At 34.8% G+C, this 21,765-nt stretch overlaps 1 protein-coding gene across 1 annotated transcript in view; it reads right to left on the bottom strand.

The window, feature by feature from the left end:
- The window catches only part of Otogl (otogelin like), a 156,748-nt gene that overhangs the window by 120,797 nt on the left and 14,186 nt on the right, over nt 1-21,765 (bottom strand). Inside the window, exons 2-8 of the mRNA XM_063255199.1 lie at nt 17,319-17,427; nt 16,570-16,667; nt 15,523-15,565; nt 14,143-14,191; nt 9,697-9,763; nt 4,872-4,970; nt 3,185-3,339 (exon numbers count right to left, since the gene is read on the bottom strand). Of these exons, the coding sequence (XP_063111269.1) occupies nt 3,185-3,339; nt 4,872-4,970; nt 9,697-9,763; nt 14,143-14,191; nt 15,523-15,565; nt 16,570-16,648 (492 nt within the window). The 5' untranslated portion in view covers nt 16,649-16,667; nt 17,319-17,427. The remainder of the gene's footprint in view (nt 1-3,184; nt 3,340-4,871; nt 4,971-9,696; nt 9,764-14,142; nt 14,192-15,522; nt 15,566-16,569; nt 16,668-17,318; nt 17,428-21,765) is intronic.

The raw sequence follows: 21,765 nt of genomic DNA, 5'->3' as shown, positions 1-21,765 counted from the left end.
GAGAAAGAGAGAAGGAGAGAAAGAGAAAGGAAGAAAAGAAGGAAATAAAGAAAAAAGAAAGAATGAAAGAGGAAGAAAAGAAGAAAGAAAAGAGCAGAAAGAAAAGAAAAAGGCTCTTGCATAATCATGAATTCTCAGAACTCTGTAGATTAAAAAATAATCTAGATTTCTCTAAATTCTAAAGAGAAGATAGAAAAAAGTTATGTGTGAATTGCTCATAAAGGTGAGTTGAATTTCAAAATTCTGAAAGCAGGAGAGGGGAAGAAGAGGGAGGGAAGGGGATTTTTAAAAAAGAAACAATCTGTGTTTGGCACGTGTACCAATTACCCAAAATGATTATAAATTGCACACAGTGAAAACATGTACCAACAGTTTTTTAAAATTGTATTCTAAATTATAATCATGGCTTCAGATTTGTCCCTTTCAGGCATGATTTCCCATGAAAGTATCATCTCTTTCCAGAAAGCAGCTTGTAATCTAAGCAATGAAAATATAAACAAAGCGGGAAATGAGTACCTGTTCAAACACCACTACAAACCACACTGGCTATATGTTCGGAGCATCAATAAATTTTTAGAGACTATCTCTCAAGCCTGGTCAAAGTTCTCAGATTACCAGCCAACTGTTAGGATCCAAGAAGCAGGAAAACCAGTACAGGAAGCAAAATAAAACAATTCTCCAGGAGGTCAATGAAAAAAAATCCCCAAAGCGAGGTGCATAGTAGACTTTGAAGGCATCCAGCCTCGAAAGAAGAACACACAAAGGAAAAATCAAAGATCGGGTGCTTCACAGAGAAAGATACATTGAGACATCACCATTATCAAGAAGTTTTACAGAGAGATTTGAAAAGAAGAATTTAGTGACTGAAACAAAGAGACACCAAAGAAAGAGGGATAAAATTGTTTACCCTAGAAAAATATACAAGAGAAATACAATCACATTATCTCTTGGGGTTACCTGTAAAAAATATTTATGCAGTGACAATGATGTAAAACCCACTTATTGATTTAACCAAGAATAGTGATGGGGAAGAGGAAGAGAGATGTGCTATGTGTCTGAATCTGTGTGCACATGAGCGTGTGTGTGCAGAACTAACCACAACGTACCTTGTAACTGAGATGATACATCATTTTTGGATCTCAGAAAGTTAATAAATTGGTTCTAATTTTCAAAAATAAAGAAATTATAGCATATCTTTATGTAAGATAAAATCCAGAAGAATCATCTAAAAAGATTGGGATACTAATCTCTGGGGAACCAAACTTGGGCCATGGAGGGCAGAAAGGCTATTTTTTTCTGTACATACATTGAAGAAATCTTTTAAATTTTATATATGCATTATTTTCATAAAAATTTTTTTTAAAATTTAATAAAGAAAAATCAAGAATACAAAAGGTTAAAAATGTATAAAGTTATTCATCAGTGTGTGTTTTCAAAATACTGATTTTTGCTGGCACCTTTGTAGTACATAGTGATAACATTTACTGTGGAAAGTTGGTGCATATACATAACACATCATCATCCTTTTTATGTCTCTTTCCCTTACCTCCCACCCCCATTCCATCTCCTGGTACCCTTCCCATCTGCAAAAATTCTATCTCCATGTTTCCTAAATTAAAGAGTAAAATGCAATTTTTTAAGTCTAAATTTCCAAAATAGAATATCATTGAATTTTGTGAGTGTTCATGTATTGCAACTAATAAAGCTAATAAAACTCATATTTGTAAATAATATTTAACTTCTTGATATAATGTTAAATGAAAATGTAGGAAAAAATTATACGTAATATAATTTCAGACTTACAAATATGCATGAGATCCAGAGTAAAAAGTGCTGAACGGAGATCTACGAAGACATTAACGATGGCAACTCCTGACTGATAACCTCATATTTAAAAGACTGAATTTCCAAATTTTCTACAAAAAAAAAAGCTAAATATTTTTTAAACCATGTAAGGTAAATAGATTTTCTATTTGAAAGCAAAATTCATCAATAAAAACAAGGCAAGTAAAAACAATAGCTATTAACTCTGGAGGCATAATTCAGCATTGTGTTCTTATCAAAGGATGGGTTATCTAGATGATGCTTTAGTCCTCAAAAGAGTAAGATTCTGTACAAAATTATGTCAGAGAGTCAAAGGAGTACAAGTGACGATACCAGTGAGACAGCAGAGATGCCAGCGACAGTGAGAAACAGAGCAAGTGCCCTGTAAGCACTGAAAAGGAGCCTTCTGTTTCCCTATCTTAAAAGTCCTCTCATCTCTTATCCCTGTGCTCCATATATTAACTTTCAATATACCTCATTGCTTTTCTCTGCTATAGACACTGAAAAGTTACAGGTCCTGCTTTTAACATTTGGGTCACCTAACAGAGGGGTAGCACTTAGGTAATCCAAATGTAAATTGAAATTTGAAAAACAATTAGAGAAAAACAGATTCATTCAAACACATATTGGCCATAAAGAGCTTTAGCTTTTAAGTAGGACAGTATAGCAATCTCCTGAATGTGATTAGAAATTCAAAGAAACACAGTGGGCAGGAAAAGAGTTCCCTGACTTCCTCAACTGAGTTCAACTTGCTACTAAGATCTAACTCAGTTCAGTCATATGGGATCGGTTTACCTAGAGGTGTGATTCATGTTCTCCATTTCATAAATGTTAGTTTGTGCCAACGGTACCATTTTATTTTATTTATTTTTGTTTTACTTTATTTGTACTGAGGTTCAAACTCAAGGCTTTATATATGTGAAGTATGCACTGTATTACTGAGCTATACCTCCAGTTATAAGTGTCTTTTTTAAGAAAATAAAAATAGATTGGCAACTCAGTAGACCCGTCAAGAAGAAATAAGTGTAATGGTTTATGCCTGAGCTCATCACCCCCTTTGAAATGATCAAATTAAATCAAGATCAGGGACATGGACTGGAGCTGACATTATAACATCTCTGGTATCACTTCTGGATTGCCTGTTAAGATACTTTAACATGGACTCACATTTCATTTCACACAGTGCCAGGCTCCATCTCAATAGAATTACTATGCAAAATAGCCTCAGATTTGCTTTATTATATTTTTTAAATGTCTAAATATTGATTCTGTGATTATTATCTACTTCCCATCGTTTTTCTGGTAATCACATTTTTCTGAAAAATAAATTTTAATTTACTTATATATAAGGATCACCTACCCACACTGTATACCGAGGCTCCAAATCACCACAATCCTTTGCAAAAATATAAGAACAGTTTCCTGGGAAGTAATAGTATATGCCATCAAATGTTTCAAAATGATACTGTCCCCAGGTTTTGCAAATCCCATCTCTTCCACTGCCCATGTTTGGGACTGAAAAGAAATAAAATGAAATTTAGTATAACAAAACAAATGACACCTCCTTCTAGTAATGTGCAGACACAGTAAGATACTCTTTCATTGAAACAAATCATTTCTTCTTTGGTGGTCTACATCACAGTAAGAAATAACAAGCAAAAAATTGTCAGGTGTTCTCAAAACTGTCTAACTCTTTGAAGCAAAACAGGGTCTCCGGTTGTTGTGAAGGAAGGATTTATGATAGAGACTTCCTTAGCTTTTGCTTACCAGAAAGACTCTAGGAAAAAGAAAAAGCAGGGAAAATGACAAAAGAAAAGAAGAGGATGGAGATAAAACAAATAAGAGGCTCAGGAAGGAAAATGTTGCCGAGTATTTAAACAATCACAACAGGAAGTGTTAAAGAGATCCAGCCTCCCAGGGTCTTTCCAAGCTGTCCTTATGATACACAAAGAGAAAAATGACTGGTGACAAAAGTCATATTTCTATATCTGGGAACTGGGCTTGGGGAGCATTAGTCATTCAACATTACTGGAATTTAGGAGATCATGACCTCAAACTGGCCAGATTTCAAGCAATATTCATCTCAAATGAAAGAACTTCATCTCCCATAGCACCAGGCCTACCCTTGCAGATGACCTGCTCTTTAATTTTTATTTTCTGGACCTTTCACCTTAGTGTAATGCAGAATCAGTAGCATTTACTCAGCACTCAATTTGTGTAAAATGTTTTCATAAACTCTATGGAAAGCATAAAAGATAAGGGATAACGTTTGGTGTCTTTTCTTTTTGTAACTTTTGCTTAAATTTATTGGCTTGGCCAACTGTCTCCTTTTCAGGGAGAGACACAGTGATTCATTTGTGAGAAAGTCTTCCGTGGTGGTACATGTTACTTTCAGGGCATATTTTGAGGACATCTTGTACTTTCCTTTACAGTACACATCATAAGCTTATTTATTGTGTTTCTACTGTGCATTAGTTTCATCCTCTGGACTACAACCTCAAGATGGGGGCAACGCATTTATATTATTTCCCAAGGTATCCTTCAGTTCCCATGCTCAATTAACACTGAACACACAAATGAATATTTGTTGATCATTGTAACACAAGATCCTATCTTCAACACTTTGATAAAAATATTTAAAAGAAAAAAATCTGCTTCCTTGAAGAATTCTCAGTACTATTTCTATTTTACGTGCAGAATACTCAATTAATTCAATGTCAAAAAGAATGCACGTCTCCAAATAATGAATATAATTTACAAACAAAAAAATGAGTAAGAACCTTGTCCTGCTGGGCTAGTAGTATATAAAGCAGAAAAATAGCTGAAGAAATAATTGGTATCAATGGGAAGAGACAGTGGACATATCTATTTTCTTCTGCAATGTTTCTAAACTCCCTCAAATCACTGAAAATGAATTGTCAACTCTCTAGTTAATGTACAATACAATTGTTCCAACTTCCAAGAGATAAAGACTACTGTATCAAATTATGCCTTGTTACTCTCTTTGGTGCCCCCATAATTCTCTTGTAAATATCTGTGAAACTTACCAATCTGGCACCTTGTCCCAAGAGCCTGAAATATTTGACAGTCACATGTGCCCATCTTAGAACAGAAAGCTCCGTTAAGGCATTCATAAGGACAAGAACCTGTGGGGCAAAATCATAAGTTATCTTCTGGCGTGCATGACTTCTTATAAACACAATATGTCAAGACTTAGCATGGTCTAACTGTAGCCACCATTAATTTAAACAGAACCCTGGGCCTCGTGCCTTGAGAAGCTGAGGAATTAAACCCAGCAAATCTCTATCCAGCTCATCTCAATATGTGTGCCTGAAGCAAGTAGGACAGACTTTTTCATCTCAAGCTACTCTGAGAGTAAAGGTTAGCCTTCTTCAAGTAATTGAAAGGACAAGTTCCCATGTAAGGAATCCCTGTCCCCAATGACAGGAACCAGAAATACACAAGCCACAGATGATTACGCTGATAGAGCTTGGCAGCAACTGCACACCGCATTGGCTCCCTCTCCAGGAGCAAGCATTATATTTAAACTAAAGTCCATCGTTAACTTTAGGGATAAAGCAAAGCATGAAACTCAAAAGGAAGCTCCCACTCTTGAAGAGAACGATTAAACATTTCATTTGGATTAATCTTAATCCCCAGGTTCAATTACAAATGTTGCAGTCATTGAATCCCATGCTTACCAAGGATGAGGCAGAAACCAAGCCACTTCTGGCTGCCACCAAAAATATTTTTGCTTTCATGAAAAGAAAAATTGCTTCAGAGAATTGCATTACAAAGAGGAAGCAAGCAACTGCGTGCTCTAACCTTAATTTTGCCACAAACTCCTGAGTGACTTTTAAAAATGCAAATGACTCACAATGAAAATTTTTCTTCTATTCGGGAAATGACAAGAAGCAACTGGAGAAACTCAAGCAAAGAGGACTTAAGTAACACATCAAGAAAACTACAAAATATCTTTTGAGTCACTGTGAAGGATGACTAAAGAAGTAATATTGTCTGGAATATGTCAGGTTCGTGGAAGACATTTATCTAACTGCGATAATTTACCCAAAGTTCTACCAAAGAAAAGAAGAAGCAAATCCTATTATTCTTTTTCACCTTAACATCCATTGATGTCTCCTTACATTTAAAAACATACAAATCTCTAGGTAAATCCTAAGTGAGAGGGAAAAAACTTAGTTGTTTTAGCTTAAGCCATGGATACAAGTGCAATATCATGAATTTAAAAGCGGTTTTTTGTGAAGAGAGGCCAATACCTTTAAGCTATATCTTATATCACAGTCTTACACTTTTCTAGTGAATGGATGCCTAAATACTTATATATATGTATCTCCTTCAAAATTGTATTTATATTCCTGTTTATTCTCTTGGGGGGATAAAATCAAGCCAAAACTGGTGAGTATCATTGTTATTTTTAACATAACAAAAATTTATATTTTTAGGGGAAGAATTCAAATTCATGCAATAAGGGCTGAAAAAGAAATTACTACAGATCCCAAGGAAATTCAAAATATCATGAATATCTACTTTGAAAATCTCTATTCACATAGGGTGGAAAACACAAAGGAAATGGACAGATTTCTAGAAACATGAACTACCAAAGCACAACCAAGAAGATATGGCAATTTTGAGTGACACAATATCAGCTACTGAAATTGAAAACACGATTAAAAGCTTACCAACAAAGAAAAACCCAGGTCCTGATGGATTCATGTCTGAATTCCACAAGAAATTTAGAGAAGATTTGATGCCAATACTCATTAACCTCTTCAATGAAATTGAAAGAGAAGCAGTTCTCCCTAATTCATTCCTGGAGGCAAGTATCACTCTGATACCAAAACCAGAGAGAGGCCCAACCAAAAAGGAGAACTATAGGCCGATCTCACTAATGAATATTGATGCAAAGATTCTCAATAAAATACTGGAAAATAGAATGCAGCAAATCATAAAGAAGATTATACATCACGACCAAGTGGGATTTATTCCAGGAACGCAGGGATGGTTTAACACCCGCAAATCAATAAATTTGATCACCACATCAATAGAGCCAAATCAAAAATTACATGATCATCTCAATAGATGCAAAAAAAGCTTTTGATAAAGTCCAACACTTGTTCATGATAAAAACTCTACAGAAACTTGGAATAGATAGTACGTACCTCAGTCTTATAAAGGCCATCTATGACAAACCAATAGCCGACATTATACTAAATGGACAAAAACGGAAAGCTTTTACTGTAAAATCAGGAACAAGACAAGGATGTCCACGATCACCACTCCTATTCAGTATAGTTCTGGAAACACTAGCCAGGGCAATCAGACAGGAGAGAGAAATAAAAAGAATAAGATAGGAAAGGAAGAAGTCAGGCAACTATCACTATTTGCAGATGACATGATACTTCATATAGAAGACACAAAAAACTCCATTAAAAAACTACTAGAGGTAATAAACAAACTCAGTAGCATAGTTGGTTACAAAGTCAACAAAATCAAAGTCAAAAATCAATAGCATTCCTATACACAAACAAAAAACTCACTGAGAGAGAAATTATGGAAATATTGCCCTTCACAACAGCATCTAAAAAAAATGAAATACTTAGGAATCAACCTAACCAAGCACGTAAAAGACCTATATGGTGAAAATTATACTACTCTTTAAAAAGGAGATTGAAGAGGGTATTAAAAAATGGAAGGATATTCTTTGCTCTTGGTTAGGAAGAGCCAACCTTGTGAAAATAGCCATACTCTCAAAAGTGTTATAGAGATTTAGTGCAATCCCAATCCAAATACTATTAGCATACCTTACAAATCTAGAGAAAACACTCCTAAAATTCATTTGGAAACAGAATAAATCTAGAATAGCAAAAGCAATTCTAGGCAACAAAGGCAAAGCAGGAGGCATCTCAATTCCTGACTTGAAACAACACTACAAAGCCACATGATAAAATCAGCATGGTGTTGGCAAAGAAGCAGACCTGAGGATCAATGAACCAATTAGAAGATGAAAACACAACTGCAAAGACACTCAGCCACCTTATATTTGACAAAATGGCTAAACATGTTCACTGGAAGAAGGATAGACTCTTTAATAAATGCTGTTGGAAAGATTGGCTCTCCACATGTCAAAGACTGAAACTAGACCCATGCCTATCACCATGCACTAAACTAAAGTCAAAATGGATCAAAGATCTAAATATTAAAATAGAAACACTAAATCTACTGAAAGATGAGGAGGTAGAAATCTTGGAGTAGGCACAGAATTTATCTACAAAATGTAAACCATGCAGGAAATAATTTAAGGAATCAACAACTAGGATCTCATCTTACTAAAAAGTTTTTGCACTTCAAAAGAAATCACCAACACAGTGAAAAGAAAACCCACAGAATGGGAAAGAATTTTAGTCAACAATCCCTCAAACAAAGGACTTATATCCAGAATATATAAATTTGAAAAAGTAAAGACCCTCTCCAGAAATGCGCATCAGAGATGAACACACATTTCTCAGATGAAGATATACAAATGACAAATAAATATGTGAAGAAATGTTTATCATCACTGGTCAACAAATGCAAGTTAAAATAGCATTGAGATTTCATCTCACTCCAGAAAGGATGGCTACCATCAAGAAATCAGATGATAACAAATGCTGACGAGGCTATGGGGAAAAAGGAACACTTCTCCACTGTTGGTTGGAGTGTAGACTGGTGCAGCCACTGTGGAAATCAGTATGGAGATTCCTCAACAAACTAAGATTGGAAGTTCCATTTAATCCAGCTATTCCCCTCCTGGATATTTTCCCAGAAAAATTGAAAAGGTCATGTCACAGTAATATATGTGCACCCATGTTCATAGAAGCACAATTTGTGATAGCTAAGTCTTGGAAACAACCAAAATCTCTATCAACCACAGAGTGGATGAAAAAAATGTGGTATTTTTATACAATGGAATACTACTTAGTTATAAAAAGGAAAATCTTAAGGCCTTTATAGGTAAATGGAGGCAACTTGAAACTATTCTAATAAGTGAAATATATAAGATTCACATTTGTAAATATCATGTTGCCTCTCTATAGTGTAAAAAATAATAAAAACTGAAAGAGTAATAAGATCTAAAATGTATAATGGATATTGTAAAAATGAAGGAAATAAAAGTGTTCTATAGGATATAACTGCACGTATGTTTAAGTGTATCAGATAGATGACCATATTACTAAGTTTTCTTTTTATCATTGAACAGAATGGTTTGCACTGTCAGTGTTTGAGAGTCTATCCACTTTTATGCTTTGATTTTGTAACTTGAACAACTATTTCTAAGAGGACAATATGTAATTTATCAACTAGCGATCTCTTATTGTTAAAATTTTTTTGAAATTCTGTATTCTTTCTACCCTTTTTTGTTTTGTTTTATTTTTTCTTAAATAAAAAATAAAGAAATAAAATAAAAGAAATTCTATTTTTTAGATATCATTCAAAAATAAATGTTAAACCACCATCAGCATTTTGCTTAATGGAAATGAGAAACTAGTATTTTTTAAAAGAGATGTCAGAAAATCAAGGAGCAAGTAATTAGTTCAAAAAATGGTTTCTGATACCAAGTCATATCTTCCAAGGTCATGCTTTTTCTGGATGTTTACAATGAAGTATTTCTAAACTTGAGCTTCTAAAGTATTTCTAAACTTGAAGTATTTCTAAACTTGAACTTCTATAGGGAAAAAACTGAAATTACTATTATTACTACCCTAGCCCAGTTTCCTCCCTGAAGTACATGGAAACCATACAGATCTGATTCAGTATATCTTTCAAAGAGATCTTTGGAGAAAAGAAATACAAAGCCCAGGTATTAGCACTGACCTTTTATTTTGCTCTCACCCCAATTAATAGCTTCATGGAAAAAATATCTTGGAGAAGTTGCTTCCATCTTAAAAAAGAGAAATAAGAATTCAAAACAGTTAAATTATTTTATTCAAGTTAATTATGCAAATATAAAAATCTGGAAATTAGCTACAAATACATAAATCATACGATGCTAACTTGCATTTCCTTTGGTCATGGAAGCTAACATGTTGAGGCAGAAAGGGCTGCTCCGACTGATGGTTGGAAGACCACGTCTCAAGCCTTTGTTTCCCCTCTTCCATGACTTTGACATCTGCCTTCTCTGTTCTCTGTCCTCACATCCCTTCCTCCTTCGCCTGTTCATATCTCACTGAGAAATGAGCCTGGCTGGGTTTAACCTTTGGAGTAACAGACTGATTTCGTGGCAGAAATGGCAGGCCCTTGACATTTACTAGTGCAGCAGGTCTACAGCAATGCATGAGGCTGACAGACCCACAGCCTGAGCACAGTCTGCAAAGACAACACTCTCAGAAGCACCTGCTATGTTTCAGGGTTAGTGTGTCACCGTCTGCTCTAAGGAGCTGACACTTTAAAGTTCATAGAAGACTTAAATGTGTCTCTTTTTAGAGTCTAAGATAGCTCCAGAAGTGGCTATGAGCGTGAATTACAGAATCAAGCAGCCTTGAGTTAGAGTCCTGACTCAGTCATTGCTTATACGTAAGCAACTTTCCTAACCTCTCATGCCTGTTTACTCATCTGTAAATGGAAATAATAACAGCACCTATTTCCTTCTGCACTATATGTAAAGCTTTTAGCATAGGGCCTCACACAGGAACTGAGAAATAAAAATATTTGTATTAATCTAAACAATCCTTACAAAAATTTCAGAATTATGACAGAGGCAAACAATTTCAAATTACTAGAACTAATCAAGCGTAGATTATTATTCTGACTCAAAACCAACTAAGTGTGTATCTTTCCAATGGCACTTTTATGTTCATTAGAAAAAAGTGCACCCCAAATGTGCCACATAATTATCAAAACGAGTATCTGGTGTTGTTAGAAAAATTGAGAAGGGTGAAGGATAAGAAAGGAGGTAAATATGTGACGTGAGGAATAAAGTTCTTTCTCCACAGATCTTGCTCACCCTCCTACATGCACAGCTTTATTTTGGCATTTTCTTTCCACCCCCAGTACTTTTTTTCAACAGTGAAAAGCCACTCCACACTGCATGAAAGTATTCTCATACTGTCTCACCATTGCACACTCCTTACCCCACACCATGGCTCCAAGTTCATGGTCTCCTGCTCTCGGTTCCCCCAAATATCATCGGCATTGTTTTAGACTCCCCTACTGGTCTTTGTCTCTGCCTTCAGACTCCCAGCAGTCTGATATTAATTCCAAAACAGCAACTTGCATCATCTCATCTGCCATGCTGTTCCTGGTTCCCTACACCTAACAAAGTCATCAATATTACTGGGTACCAACATCCTCCTACTTGGCACTGTAATGCTTTATGTGAATCCTTTTTGTGGAAGCCAATCAATCAACGTGGATGCTTATCAAAAGTGTATAACAACTTCAACTCTGCCTCATACTGACTTATAACCCTGAACAAATTATTCTTCTTGGTCTCACTTTCCAAATCAAAACAGGAATAACAGTAACTGTTGCACAGAGTTGAGAGGATTAAGTGACATAAGTAATAATACATCAACCTGGCATTAACAAGGGTTGTAAACATGCCAACTCAAAAACTAAAATGAGATACATTGGGTGACACTAGATCAGAGTAAAATGCATAATTTGTTTCCAGCTTCACTTAACCTCCACTGCCTTAATGGAAATTACAATGATTATGTATGACACTCACTTCCTGATTACCCTCCCATCTATCCTATTTACCCAGCATCACAGCACATTCCACTAACAGAAGACATGACAATCAGCTTGCTTTTCAAACATATCTGAACTTAGAATGGCATCCTACGTTGATAATTGGGACCATTTTTGTATTTATGTTACATAGATGATGTCAAATAATGGATGGTACCAGTCACACAGAGATGACTTCACACAGAGAGTACAGGTCTAATTCCACTAGATGTGGAGTTTCTAGATAATATTCACTGCTGTTCTTGTTTATATCTCTAGCAGTTTCTGATATGTCAGCAACAAATTCCAGCTGAATTGGAAAAAGACATTGTTCACATGGGTATCTGCCTGCCAGGGGTGTTGAGAGCCAGGACTGTAGACTGTGGACACCTCTTTTGGTCCTCCTTGAGTTCCCTTCAGAATTCTGTGTGTATTAAAAGCTTCCATCCTCAAGCCTCACTTTTTTCTGTCTTTGCCCTCAGGGCAGAGTCCAAGCAGGACAAATGACAGCAAGTATTTTGCTTCCCTGCAGAGGTCTCCTTTGAGCAGCCGGAAACAGGAATTAGTAGATAAATATTCCAGCTTTCCTGTCTCTTGCAAAATGACTGTAAGACACGCGTCGCAGAGTTCCTCCTAAAGTCCCCAAACAAGGATTTTCTCTCTCCCTTCTCCCAGTTTTGTCTATCCCTCATTTATACACTTCATAACAGTTAACCTGCACCTAAATCTAGGAGGATGTTCAGTACTTGCTTTCAGGAGAAGAGTTGTTGAAATAGAATACAGATGTAAAACCCCCAGGCAGCATGTGCACATATATACACCATAACTAATAAGAGAGGACAAGCCATTCTTCCTGCTTCCCAAGTACATCTCCAAAGAGGGTGAGCAGCTCAGAGAAACACAGTCGTCAAGCGGGAAATCACTGTGACTCCCGCATACACCATTTCTGCGTGGCTGGATCTATCCTGCCCTTGTTCATCTCTTGTTCACCATCTTGTTCGTTGGTAACCCTTGTTACCAATATATTTCTGAGTCCTTGCTTGCAGCGCTGTTTGGTGCTATTTTCTTACAGTAGGGGAGTCAATCTGTGCACGTGAATGGTTTCATCACAAAATACTCCCTTCCAGACAATGCTGTATGTTTACAACCTCACTGTCTTTCTTTAATACTTCTTTTAAACTTGTTTATATAAATTGGCATCTGTTCCCTAAGTACAAGCAGTAGAGGTGTAAGCTTTCTGTTCTTCATTCTCCCCAGGATGGAAACCAAGGCAAGGTAAATGTATTCCTCCCTTAGAAACAGAAGAGAGGTATTACCTTTACTTTTTTAGGGAAAAGTATACTCATCTTAAAAATATCTAAATGCACAGTAGGTTAATTCCATCTAGTAGGGCACTTTACGTAAGATTTTTGGTGTGTATTTAACAAGTTCCTTAATCTAGTGTCTATCAAAATCTACTTTTTTCAAAAGCAGATTTTCTTCTAAGTCATGTAGACACCCTTTTTTGGCTAATATGTTCTACTAGCAAACATACTTATACATTCTTAGGGAAAATTACTTAACCATATTACGTGATACATAAATTCCTATGCACATAAAACAGCTTCTTTTAAAGTAAAAAATAGTGTTTTATTCTGTATAAAAGCCTTTTCCATTCTTGTATAAACAAAGGTCTCCATTTTCCATAAGTCATTTTTTTGTCTTCTAAACTATCAAAGGAGCTTATCAAATCTGTCTTCCATTCATCTACTCATTCTCTTCGGTTAGCATCATAAAATATACACATTCAGGCAGCCATTAGAAAGTGCTAGTGGAAATTGTTTGCATTTCATTCATTTATCAAAGACTTCCTTAAGTATTTATGTCATTTGTCATATGAATTTTCGAATCGTATTACTTTTCCAAAAAATCTAATGGTACTGTTCGTATTCTCTATAATGCCATCTATCTTTCATAGAGAAACATTTCTTAAACTCGTTCATTGAACATTGGAGCCATAGTTTTAAAATAATTCAATCATGCTATCCAGTATTCTTTATACGAAGGAACCCAGGGGGAGTCTCCTCAAATTCAAGGACATCTTGCTCCTCAAGGAAAAAAAATCACCTCTTCAGAGATGCCCATAATTTAGATTTTTTCCAAGAAACATGAAAGCTGTCTCTCAGGACACCAGAATACATATGTGACACCCTTTTCCAGCATTTAACTCATCATTTTCATCTATCTAAGCCCCTTTTTGAATGTCCTAATGAAGACCATGCTTAATTTCTAAACTAATTCAGATTTTTTAGCAAGTACATGGTATTAAACCTCTCATAAATGCTTCGAGTCTCTAAGATAAATGTGATAAACTGCAAAAAAAGAAAAGGACAGACATATTTCACTTTGAACAAGATGATATGAAATGAACCTGAACTTGAGGCTCACAAAAAAGCCGTGGAGCTTTTACTCTGCCTCTTCCTCCTCCATCCTGTCTTGTTTCTAGCATTTTACTCCCCTTCACAAAGGTCTCATTGTTCCAGTGAGAGCAGCGTCTGAAGAAGAATGGGTTATTTCTCTGCCTCCCTCTCCCTTTGAGACATAACCTACCTGTGCTGCTAAAAGAGCTCTTTTCTGTCGATTTTCATTAAACTCATTTCTGGAAGAAAACAAAAAAGAACTTGTATGGTTAGAGGCCCCTCGGCAACCTGAACAAGCCTTTCCCAAGAGAGAGCTGGTGTTTTCCTCTGATTTCCATCGTTTTATCAAAGAGGTCTTTCTTGGTTTAACATTTAAAAGGTCTCCCTCCCCTTCTTGAAGGGCTTACATTTGGGTGGTGGACCTGTCTCATTTTACAAATTTTGGGAGTGTCTCCAGATCTCTCCTGTTTCTGATGTAAACTGCATTTTAGGAAGGAACTTTGAGATAAAAAATAAACAAAATAGTGTAACATTGTATCCCCAACCCACATATTTTCTCCACGTAACTTCATAAATCTACGAAGAAAATATTTGCCAAGAATATGCTCTCTTTTTTCAAGCATAATAATCCTTCCCTGTTCCATGTTGCAAAAAATAGATTAATATTAATATGAGAAAGACATCAAATTGCAATTTATCAAAATCAATATGGTTAATAATTCACTAAGGTATGAATTTGTCTTACAGTCTTTTCTGCTTTGTGTTATATTTATCAGTAACAATGTTATTAAAAAATCAAATGAACCTGGCACGGTGGTGCACGGAAGTAACCCCAGCAGTCAGGAGGCTGAAGCAAGGAAATTATTGTAAGTTCAAGACCAGCCTGGGCTTCAAAGTGAGCTCAAGCCCAGCCTGACCTGCATAGCTAGCTAGACCTTGTCTCAAAAAAACAAAAAAGAAAAAAAGTCAAATGATGAATAAAATTCTGCCTTTTGTTAAGCAGATACTACAAAAAATTATTATTTACTGCTAAATGACTTTACTATTTTTATCATTAAAAACCGTATTACTCTATATTAAGAACATAGACCTTTTTTTTGTTTGTTTGTTTTTTTGTTTTTTTGTTTTTTTCATTTTTATCGGTACTGGGGATCAAACTCACGACCGCCTGCTTGCAAGGCAGGTGCTTATGCCGCTGAGCTAAATCCACAGCCCCGAATATAGACCTTTTGTAATGAATAATGTATACTAATAACAATCTAAAGGTGCATATTACTGAAGACGACTTCTACAAAAACATTTGAAATAAAAATAATGGCCTTTTTGTACCTACAGTCAGTGGATATCAACAAAAATTCCTCTTAAAATTATTAGGAAAGAAAATATTTTTGCTTCATAAGGAAATAAATGTCTAGTCATTTTTAATTTGGGGAAATATTTTTAAAAACTACATCTCATGTTTTTGTAAAATATTTCATCAGTTGTTTTAAATAGATATAACTGTCTGCTAAGCTCTATTCATTTTCATTAACTTTATGTTTTACAGGACATAAGGAACAATAATACTTACTTTGATGTCCGTGTCAAGATGGATGATGCACAAATATATTCTGCTATAAAAATGAAAAAAGTATATGTTCTGGTTACTTAACAGATCACTTTAAGGTTTAAACTTAGATTGAGTTTTACTATTAGTTATTTTGTACTTTCTAGAAGATTCTGACTAGTAAATTCTCTTTGAGACATTGGAATGACTGATAAATTCAAAAAACAACCAGTGGTGTACACATACTTATTCAGAGAAATACAACTGAATGAGCATTAGACTTGAATCAGAGATACAAGTTTTAATTTTAGTCCTACCACTCAGTATTTGTCAAGCTTAAACAAGAAATCAAGCATACCACAAAATGATGCTGGACAATTGATCTCCAGCTTTCTCTCTAGCTCAACATTCTATGACATCTTTCTCTTAGAGCTTTCAATCACTACTAGAATTGGAAGATGGTATCTTTGAACTCTTCTGTCTTCAACATTTCAATAATTTCTCCCATTTTCCTACAAGCTTCAAAATATACAGCCCTCTTCAAAGATTAAAAACTAACAAGTAAAGGTAAGTTGTTGCCACCTCTATAAAAACATTTTTAAAAAAGTAAAATATACAGGAAAGAACTATCATAAAATAATTGAAAAAATTCTAAGCCTCAACCATTATGATTTTCCTTAAGATATCTTTTTATCACTTTGGGGTGTTACGTCACAAACCATTAAAGTACTCAATTTCCCTTTATTATGAAATTTCAAATACTTAAATTACACAGGCAGTTATTTTAAATCATCTTTTACAAGCAAGAAAGTTAGAATCAGAGTTTTTTGCAGTAAAACTGTACATCATGATGAAAGCATGTTTTAATATCCATTTTTAAAGATTTAAAAGAAATACACATCAAAATTTCCTGCATTATGTATAAATCCAAAAAAGACTGCCTGAATGTCATTTAATACATACCCATTCTAAAGGCTTTAAAATGCTTTTTAATTTAAGAAAAAACTGCATCAATTACTAGAGAAACTGAAATATGATAAATTAAGATTACAATTTAATGTTAACTCTTACCTTGCAGAGAAAATAGGAATATATGCAGCAAGAAAATACTCCAGGGTCTCATGAAATTGAGTTTTCTCACAATGTTCATTTCAGTGTAGCCTTTCTTCCTGAAATGTAACCAAATGTTTGCTCTTTACTATGATGGCATCTTAGAATGGCATTGGTGGAAACTGGAATTCTACCAAATACAGCTATGCGATACAGTAATTCAAGGGGGAATCACAGAGTTTCTAACTACATACGGCATCTGCAGCGTTAGAACTTGCAGACAGACAGTCCTTTGGCTGAGTATCTCATTAGCAATGCATGGCAGCTTCTTACCTGGGCCGTATCAATTACACCCTACCCCACAGCTGCACATCATAAGCCTTTTTAGCTATATCGGTTTTTTATATCTTGTAAAGACAGAAACATCAAAAACAAAACTTTTTACTATCTCTTAATGTCATGAGAGACAACCCTAAGTGTTGAGCTGTTCTTTATGTTTTAGATTTTTATTCATAAAATAGCATCCTTGGGGGGGACAAATTCTTATCAATCATTCCTAGAATTTCTAGATGGACTCACAATTTTTCTTTAAGAATTACAAAGTAAAACTATGTGCATGTATTTTCAACTCAAATTCTATTATGATATAGTTTAAGGTAACATTTCTGTGTGACCACAGACCTTTTCGTTAAACATGCTGCAATAAAAATAGATTTTTAAAAAGGTGATATTCCAATACTTGACTTTAAAAAGAAAATAAAGTAACTTACCTGGTCTAGAAAATTGTCACTTAACAGCTTGTTTTTCCATCCTCTATGACAAGTACTCAATTAGACAACAAAGAAAGACTTCTTATTCCAGCAATATGGGCACCCATCTCTGAAAGCAATCAATTGCTTAGCTTAGTATCAAAGAGTACCTCTAATATTTCATAATGAGCCCTGTAGAGATGATCTAAGAGGGTAAAAGTCATGCTTATATAATGGGTGCATAATCCCATAACAAATTCCATGAATTACCCTCAGTAGTATCAGACTCATTTAACAAGTGGGTTGTAGCAAGGATTGCAAATGAATAGCTTATAAAAAGCACAAGAATTCTTAACAACCTGTGTTTTCCAGACACTTCTTTTGCAGTGAGTTTCAAATTTTTTCTGTGAAGCATTCTTGATGTCCTAATGTGTTGCCTGGCCTAATATCCTTATACAGTTTCCTGCATGTATCCCAAGTCCAATGATCATTTGTTCTTACTTTCTATAATCTTAATTTCTATCCCTTTTTAAAATAACTGCCAATTCCATGACCAAAGCAAACATGTTTGTCTATTTGAGAAAAAAGTTTAATCATGAAAATATATACAAATAGCACCAAAATTATAAAGTACTTGTCTACATACGTACATTCAGACACACTCATTCTGAATTTTAATAGACACGTTTAAATAATTTAAGTGTAGCATGTGTTTAACAATATTTTTCAAAGATACTAGACTATTATTTTTTTAACTAACTGTGTAATTAACTCTGAACAGATAATCTAGTTACTTAGAGTTACATTCTAATTATGGATCCAAAGTTATATATCTACTTAATAATCAAAACTATAAAATATTCTAGTTTCTTAAAATGATGGAACAGATAAACTGAGCATGGTATTCAATTTTCTTCCTCTTTTTACAAAATAACTTAAAAGCTAAAGTTGAAATCTCTTTAGGATCTCCAAAGAAATTTTAAACTAAACAAAGCAGCTTTTATTCAGAATGCTTCTAACCAATATACTTTATTATGTCTGCTTTTTCATTTAGAGTAATTTCTCTTTGCTTCATAATTCTCCACATAAGATGCCCTACACTAGAACAGAACTACAAACCATCTTTCAAGAATTGTTTCTCAATCTAGTAATTGCTTAACTATTTTCTTTAAACTTAATTTTTTATAATGATACAAACATAGAAAAATCTCAAATGGAAATCAAAGTTAAACTTCATGATTGAATAAAATAAGTATTTTGATAATACTCATAGTATTAGAAATAATAACTCTAGAACTGGATTATAGTAAACAACAATAAAGTCATGAGGAAAATATGTTTCTGCTATAAACTTTGAAACTTTATGAAATTAATTAAAATATGGTTCTTGGAGTTTCATCTCAGATTTCGTACAGTAGCTTTAAATTTGATTCAAAAGCATCACAACTATTTTCACTGAATGAGGTTGAAAACTTCAAGGCTCTGTTGCTTTATGTTTTCATTACTACTTTTTATTTTTAACTATATTCATTGAGAAATTATAAATTGTTTTGTCTAATAAAGAAAATGGTTGGAATTATAGGTGGGCTTTTTTTTGTTTTGTTTTGTTTTTTTGGTCTTTTTGAGACAGGGTCTCGCTATGTAGTTCAGGCTGGCCTTTAGCTCACTTTGTAGCCCAGGCTGATCTCGAACTCACAACAATCCTCCTGCCTCAGCCTCCCGAGTGCTAGGATTACAGCCATGAGCCACCACATCTGGCTCCATAGGTGGACTTTTCAAGGTGGCTATTCTCTTATAGGTAGAAGCTTACTATGCTTTCACCCTGCTCCTCTTAATCTGTTTTTGTAATAAGAAAGAAATTATCAAAAAAATGAACAATGACAAAGACAGCAATAATAAAAATTTCTTTTTTTTAACTAATTACATAATGAACTCATTACCTAAAAGGGCAGTCTCCATGAAATAAGCAAAATAGATGCCCGTGAATAGCTACAATAGGACAGAGGGTTTAGATGAAATACTAAACCCCAAGTAACAAAAATAGGAATTTATGACTATTGTTGCATGCAATAATTACTGTCAAATTTTAATTGACAGCTTTTATATTTCTTTCTGCCCTGGCAAAGAAACTTTGGCAAAATGTGAGTCAGCCAACCAGCTTGTGAAGAGATACTATGTCCATAAAAAGTCTGAGGCAGTGACATAATGCAAGCAATAAACAGTTCCCTTTCTTCCACAGAAAGCACAGCACATTTTCCCACATGGAATATGATCTTTAGAAAGTTGACACCTGACAGCCTATTGGCCTCAATACATCACATGGAAAACAATCTGCAAGAATAAGGAAATATTGACCTTCTGGTATATATGTCAATGACAAAGGATATTTTAATGATATTCATCTTCTTTTAGAAAACTTCATTTCTTTGGTCACTTATTTAATACTCATTTACATTAACTGAGATCAAATCTAAAGTGGATAACATTTGATTCCCATAATATCACATTCTACTAATGAAATGCAATTATTCTTCATTTGCTTGACTACAACTAACACGTTTCAGGTTCAGCGATTTTATCCAGAATTTATGTTATCATTTAACCAGCAAAAAGAATCCTACATCTCTGAGATAACTTTTGCCACTCTGAATCAACCTCCTTATAAGTTAGCTAATAGTATTCTGCTTATGCTTTCAGTGTGTGTGTTACTTGGCAATTTCTGAGATGTTTCAGATACTTTAACATTATAGCTTTCTTAAGGACATAATTATGTTTCATAAGAGGCATCTGTGTTGGTCATAATTCTCATTTGAATTTCATAGCCAGAAGTTAGTGTATTACATTTTGTAAGGATATTCATTTTCCAAATTTTTATGATGCCACAAATTTGCTCTGTCATCTTGAAATAAGCAATGTTCTCCAACTCTTGTCAACATTTCAACATCAAGTACGAGATATAATTTCCATAGTTCTTCCCATTCTTGGAACTACCAAGTGCATAATGTACTAGGTAATAATATAAATGAAGAGATTCTTATGTTTCCAATTCCGGATTATATCTTCATCATTTATGTGTACTTATTTTATTTTTTAATTCATTTTACTTAAGGATAAAAAGAAAGAATAAAAGAAGAAAGCAAACTACAATGAATTCAAAACGTCAATCAAAGGCAACAATGATATATATCATTGTGTATTATCATTCTCAAATCATAGACCTAGAGCACAAGATACATATATACTTATTTTAGAATTGTTGAGAAAGAATTGCATTTAATTTCTCAAAAAGGGGCACTGTTTACTGTACCCTTTTACTGTTTGCTTCTCTCAAGGTAGATTACCTATGAGTTTTGTAATTTGAATTTTGGGCCCTTGCCTAGCAAACAATTTTCCATGGGACTCATTTACCACCAGAGTTGAGGGTTCATAGGCAATAGAGTATAAACTCAAATGCCAAACTCTAAGTGAAGGAAAACCAAGACCAATTTTTGCTCTATTTTTGGCCTCTGGTGATGTCTCTTGCATGCTTGTAAACATATGGAACCTCGTGCATAGTTTACTATTTTGGTTTACTTGGAATTTCCACTTATTTTATAGCTGGCAAATTGTTACAACATAAAATCTATCATATTATCAAAAAACAAAACTACCACCCATCAAAAATTATATGATTTTGTTTTCTAAGTACTTTCTTACTATCAGTTTAATTACAACTTACCTCACCTAATTACAAATTATTCTAAACAAACAACTATGAATTTATACAGAAAGAACATCCAAACAGCTCATACTTGAATCAAGTTAGTTAAATTATAAGACAAGCCTCCAGTCCCTCAGTGTCACAATCTGATAGTTTCCTGAAACATCAAGACACCAACTCAGACACCTGACAACTTGATTTATGACATTTATAACTATAACCTCTGTGGAGTACCAAACATCAGTTTATCATCATCTACTTTCCCTGAATTGTAAAGGTTGGTATAGAAAAATGGTTTTTGGAAATACAGTATTCAGCTTGAATACATAACTTAGAAGAAACTAAGCCTTCATTGTGACTTGATATTCAAATAAAGCTCTGTCGGTGTCACTCCCGGCCGGCAGGAAGGACACACAACAAAGTCTGGCAGTGGACAACCTTTTCTTTTATTTTCCTTCTCCGTACAGCCTGCCCCGGGAATCCTCCCGGCCGAAGCCTCTGTTGGTCCGCTCCCCGCGGCTCCTTGCGTGCTTCTCCCTACAATCTGTCCCGAAGCCTCTACCGGTCCGCTCTCCGCGGCTCCTTGCGTGCTTCTTCTGCTTCTTTTGCTTCTTCTTCTTTTTTTGGCGGGAGAGGCACTCACTTTTATAGGGTTCAGTTGTTGCTAGGCAGACTATCTTACAGGGCGGGTTGTGAAGCAGGAGATCTTACAGGGCGGGTTGTTTACCAAGCAGGAAGCAGGAGATCTTACAGGGCGGGTTGTTTACC

This window comes from Cavia porcellus, unplaced genomic scaffold, assembly GCF_034190915.1.
Source record: "Cavia porcellus strain 051 isolate PalLab524CR breed Dunkin Hartley unplaced genomic scaffold, mCavPor4.1 scaffold_8, whole genome shotgun sequence".
Taxonomy (NCBI): domain Eukaryota; kingdom Metazoa; phylum Chordata; class Mammalia; order Rodentia; family Caviidae; genus Cavia; species Cavia porcellus.
The sequence above is the reverse complement of the archived record's forward strand: the minus strand, read 5'-3'. Positions and strand labels throughout refer to the sequence as shown.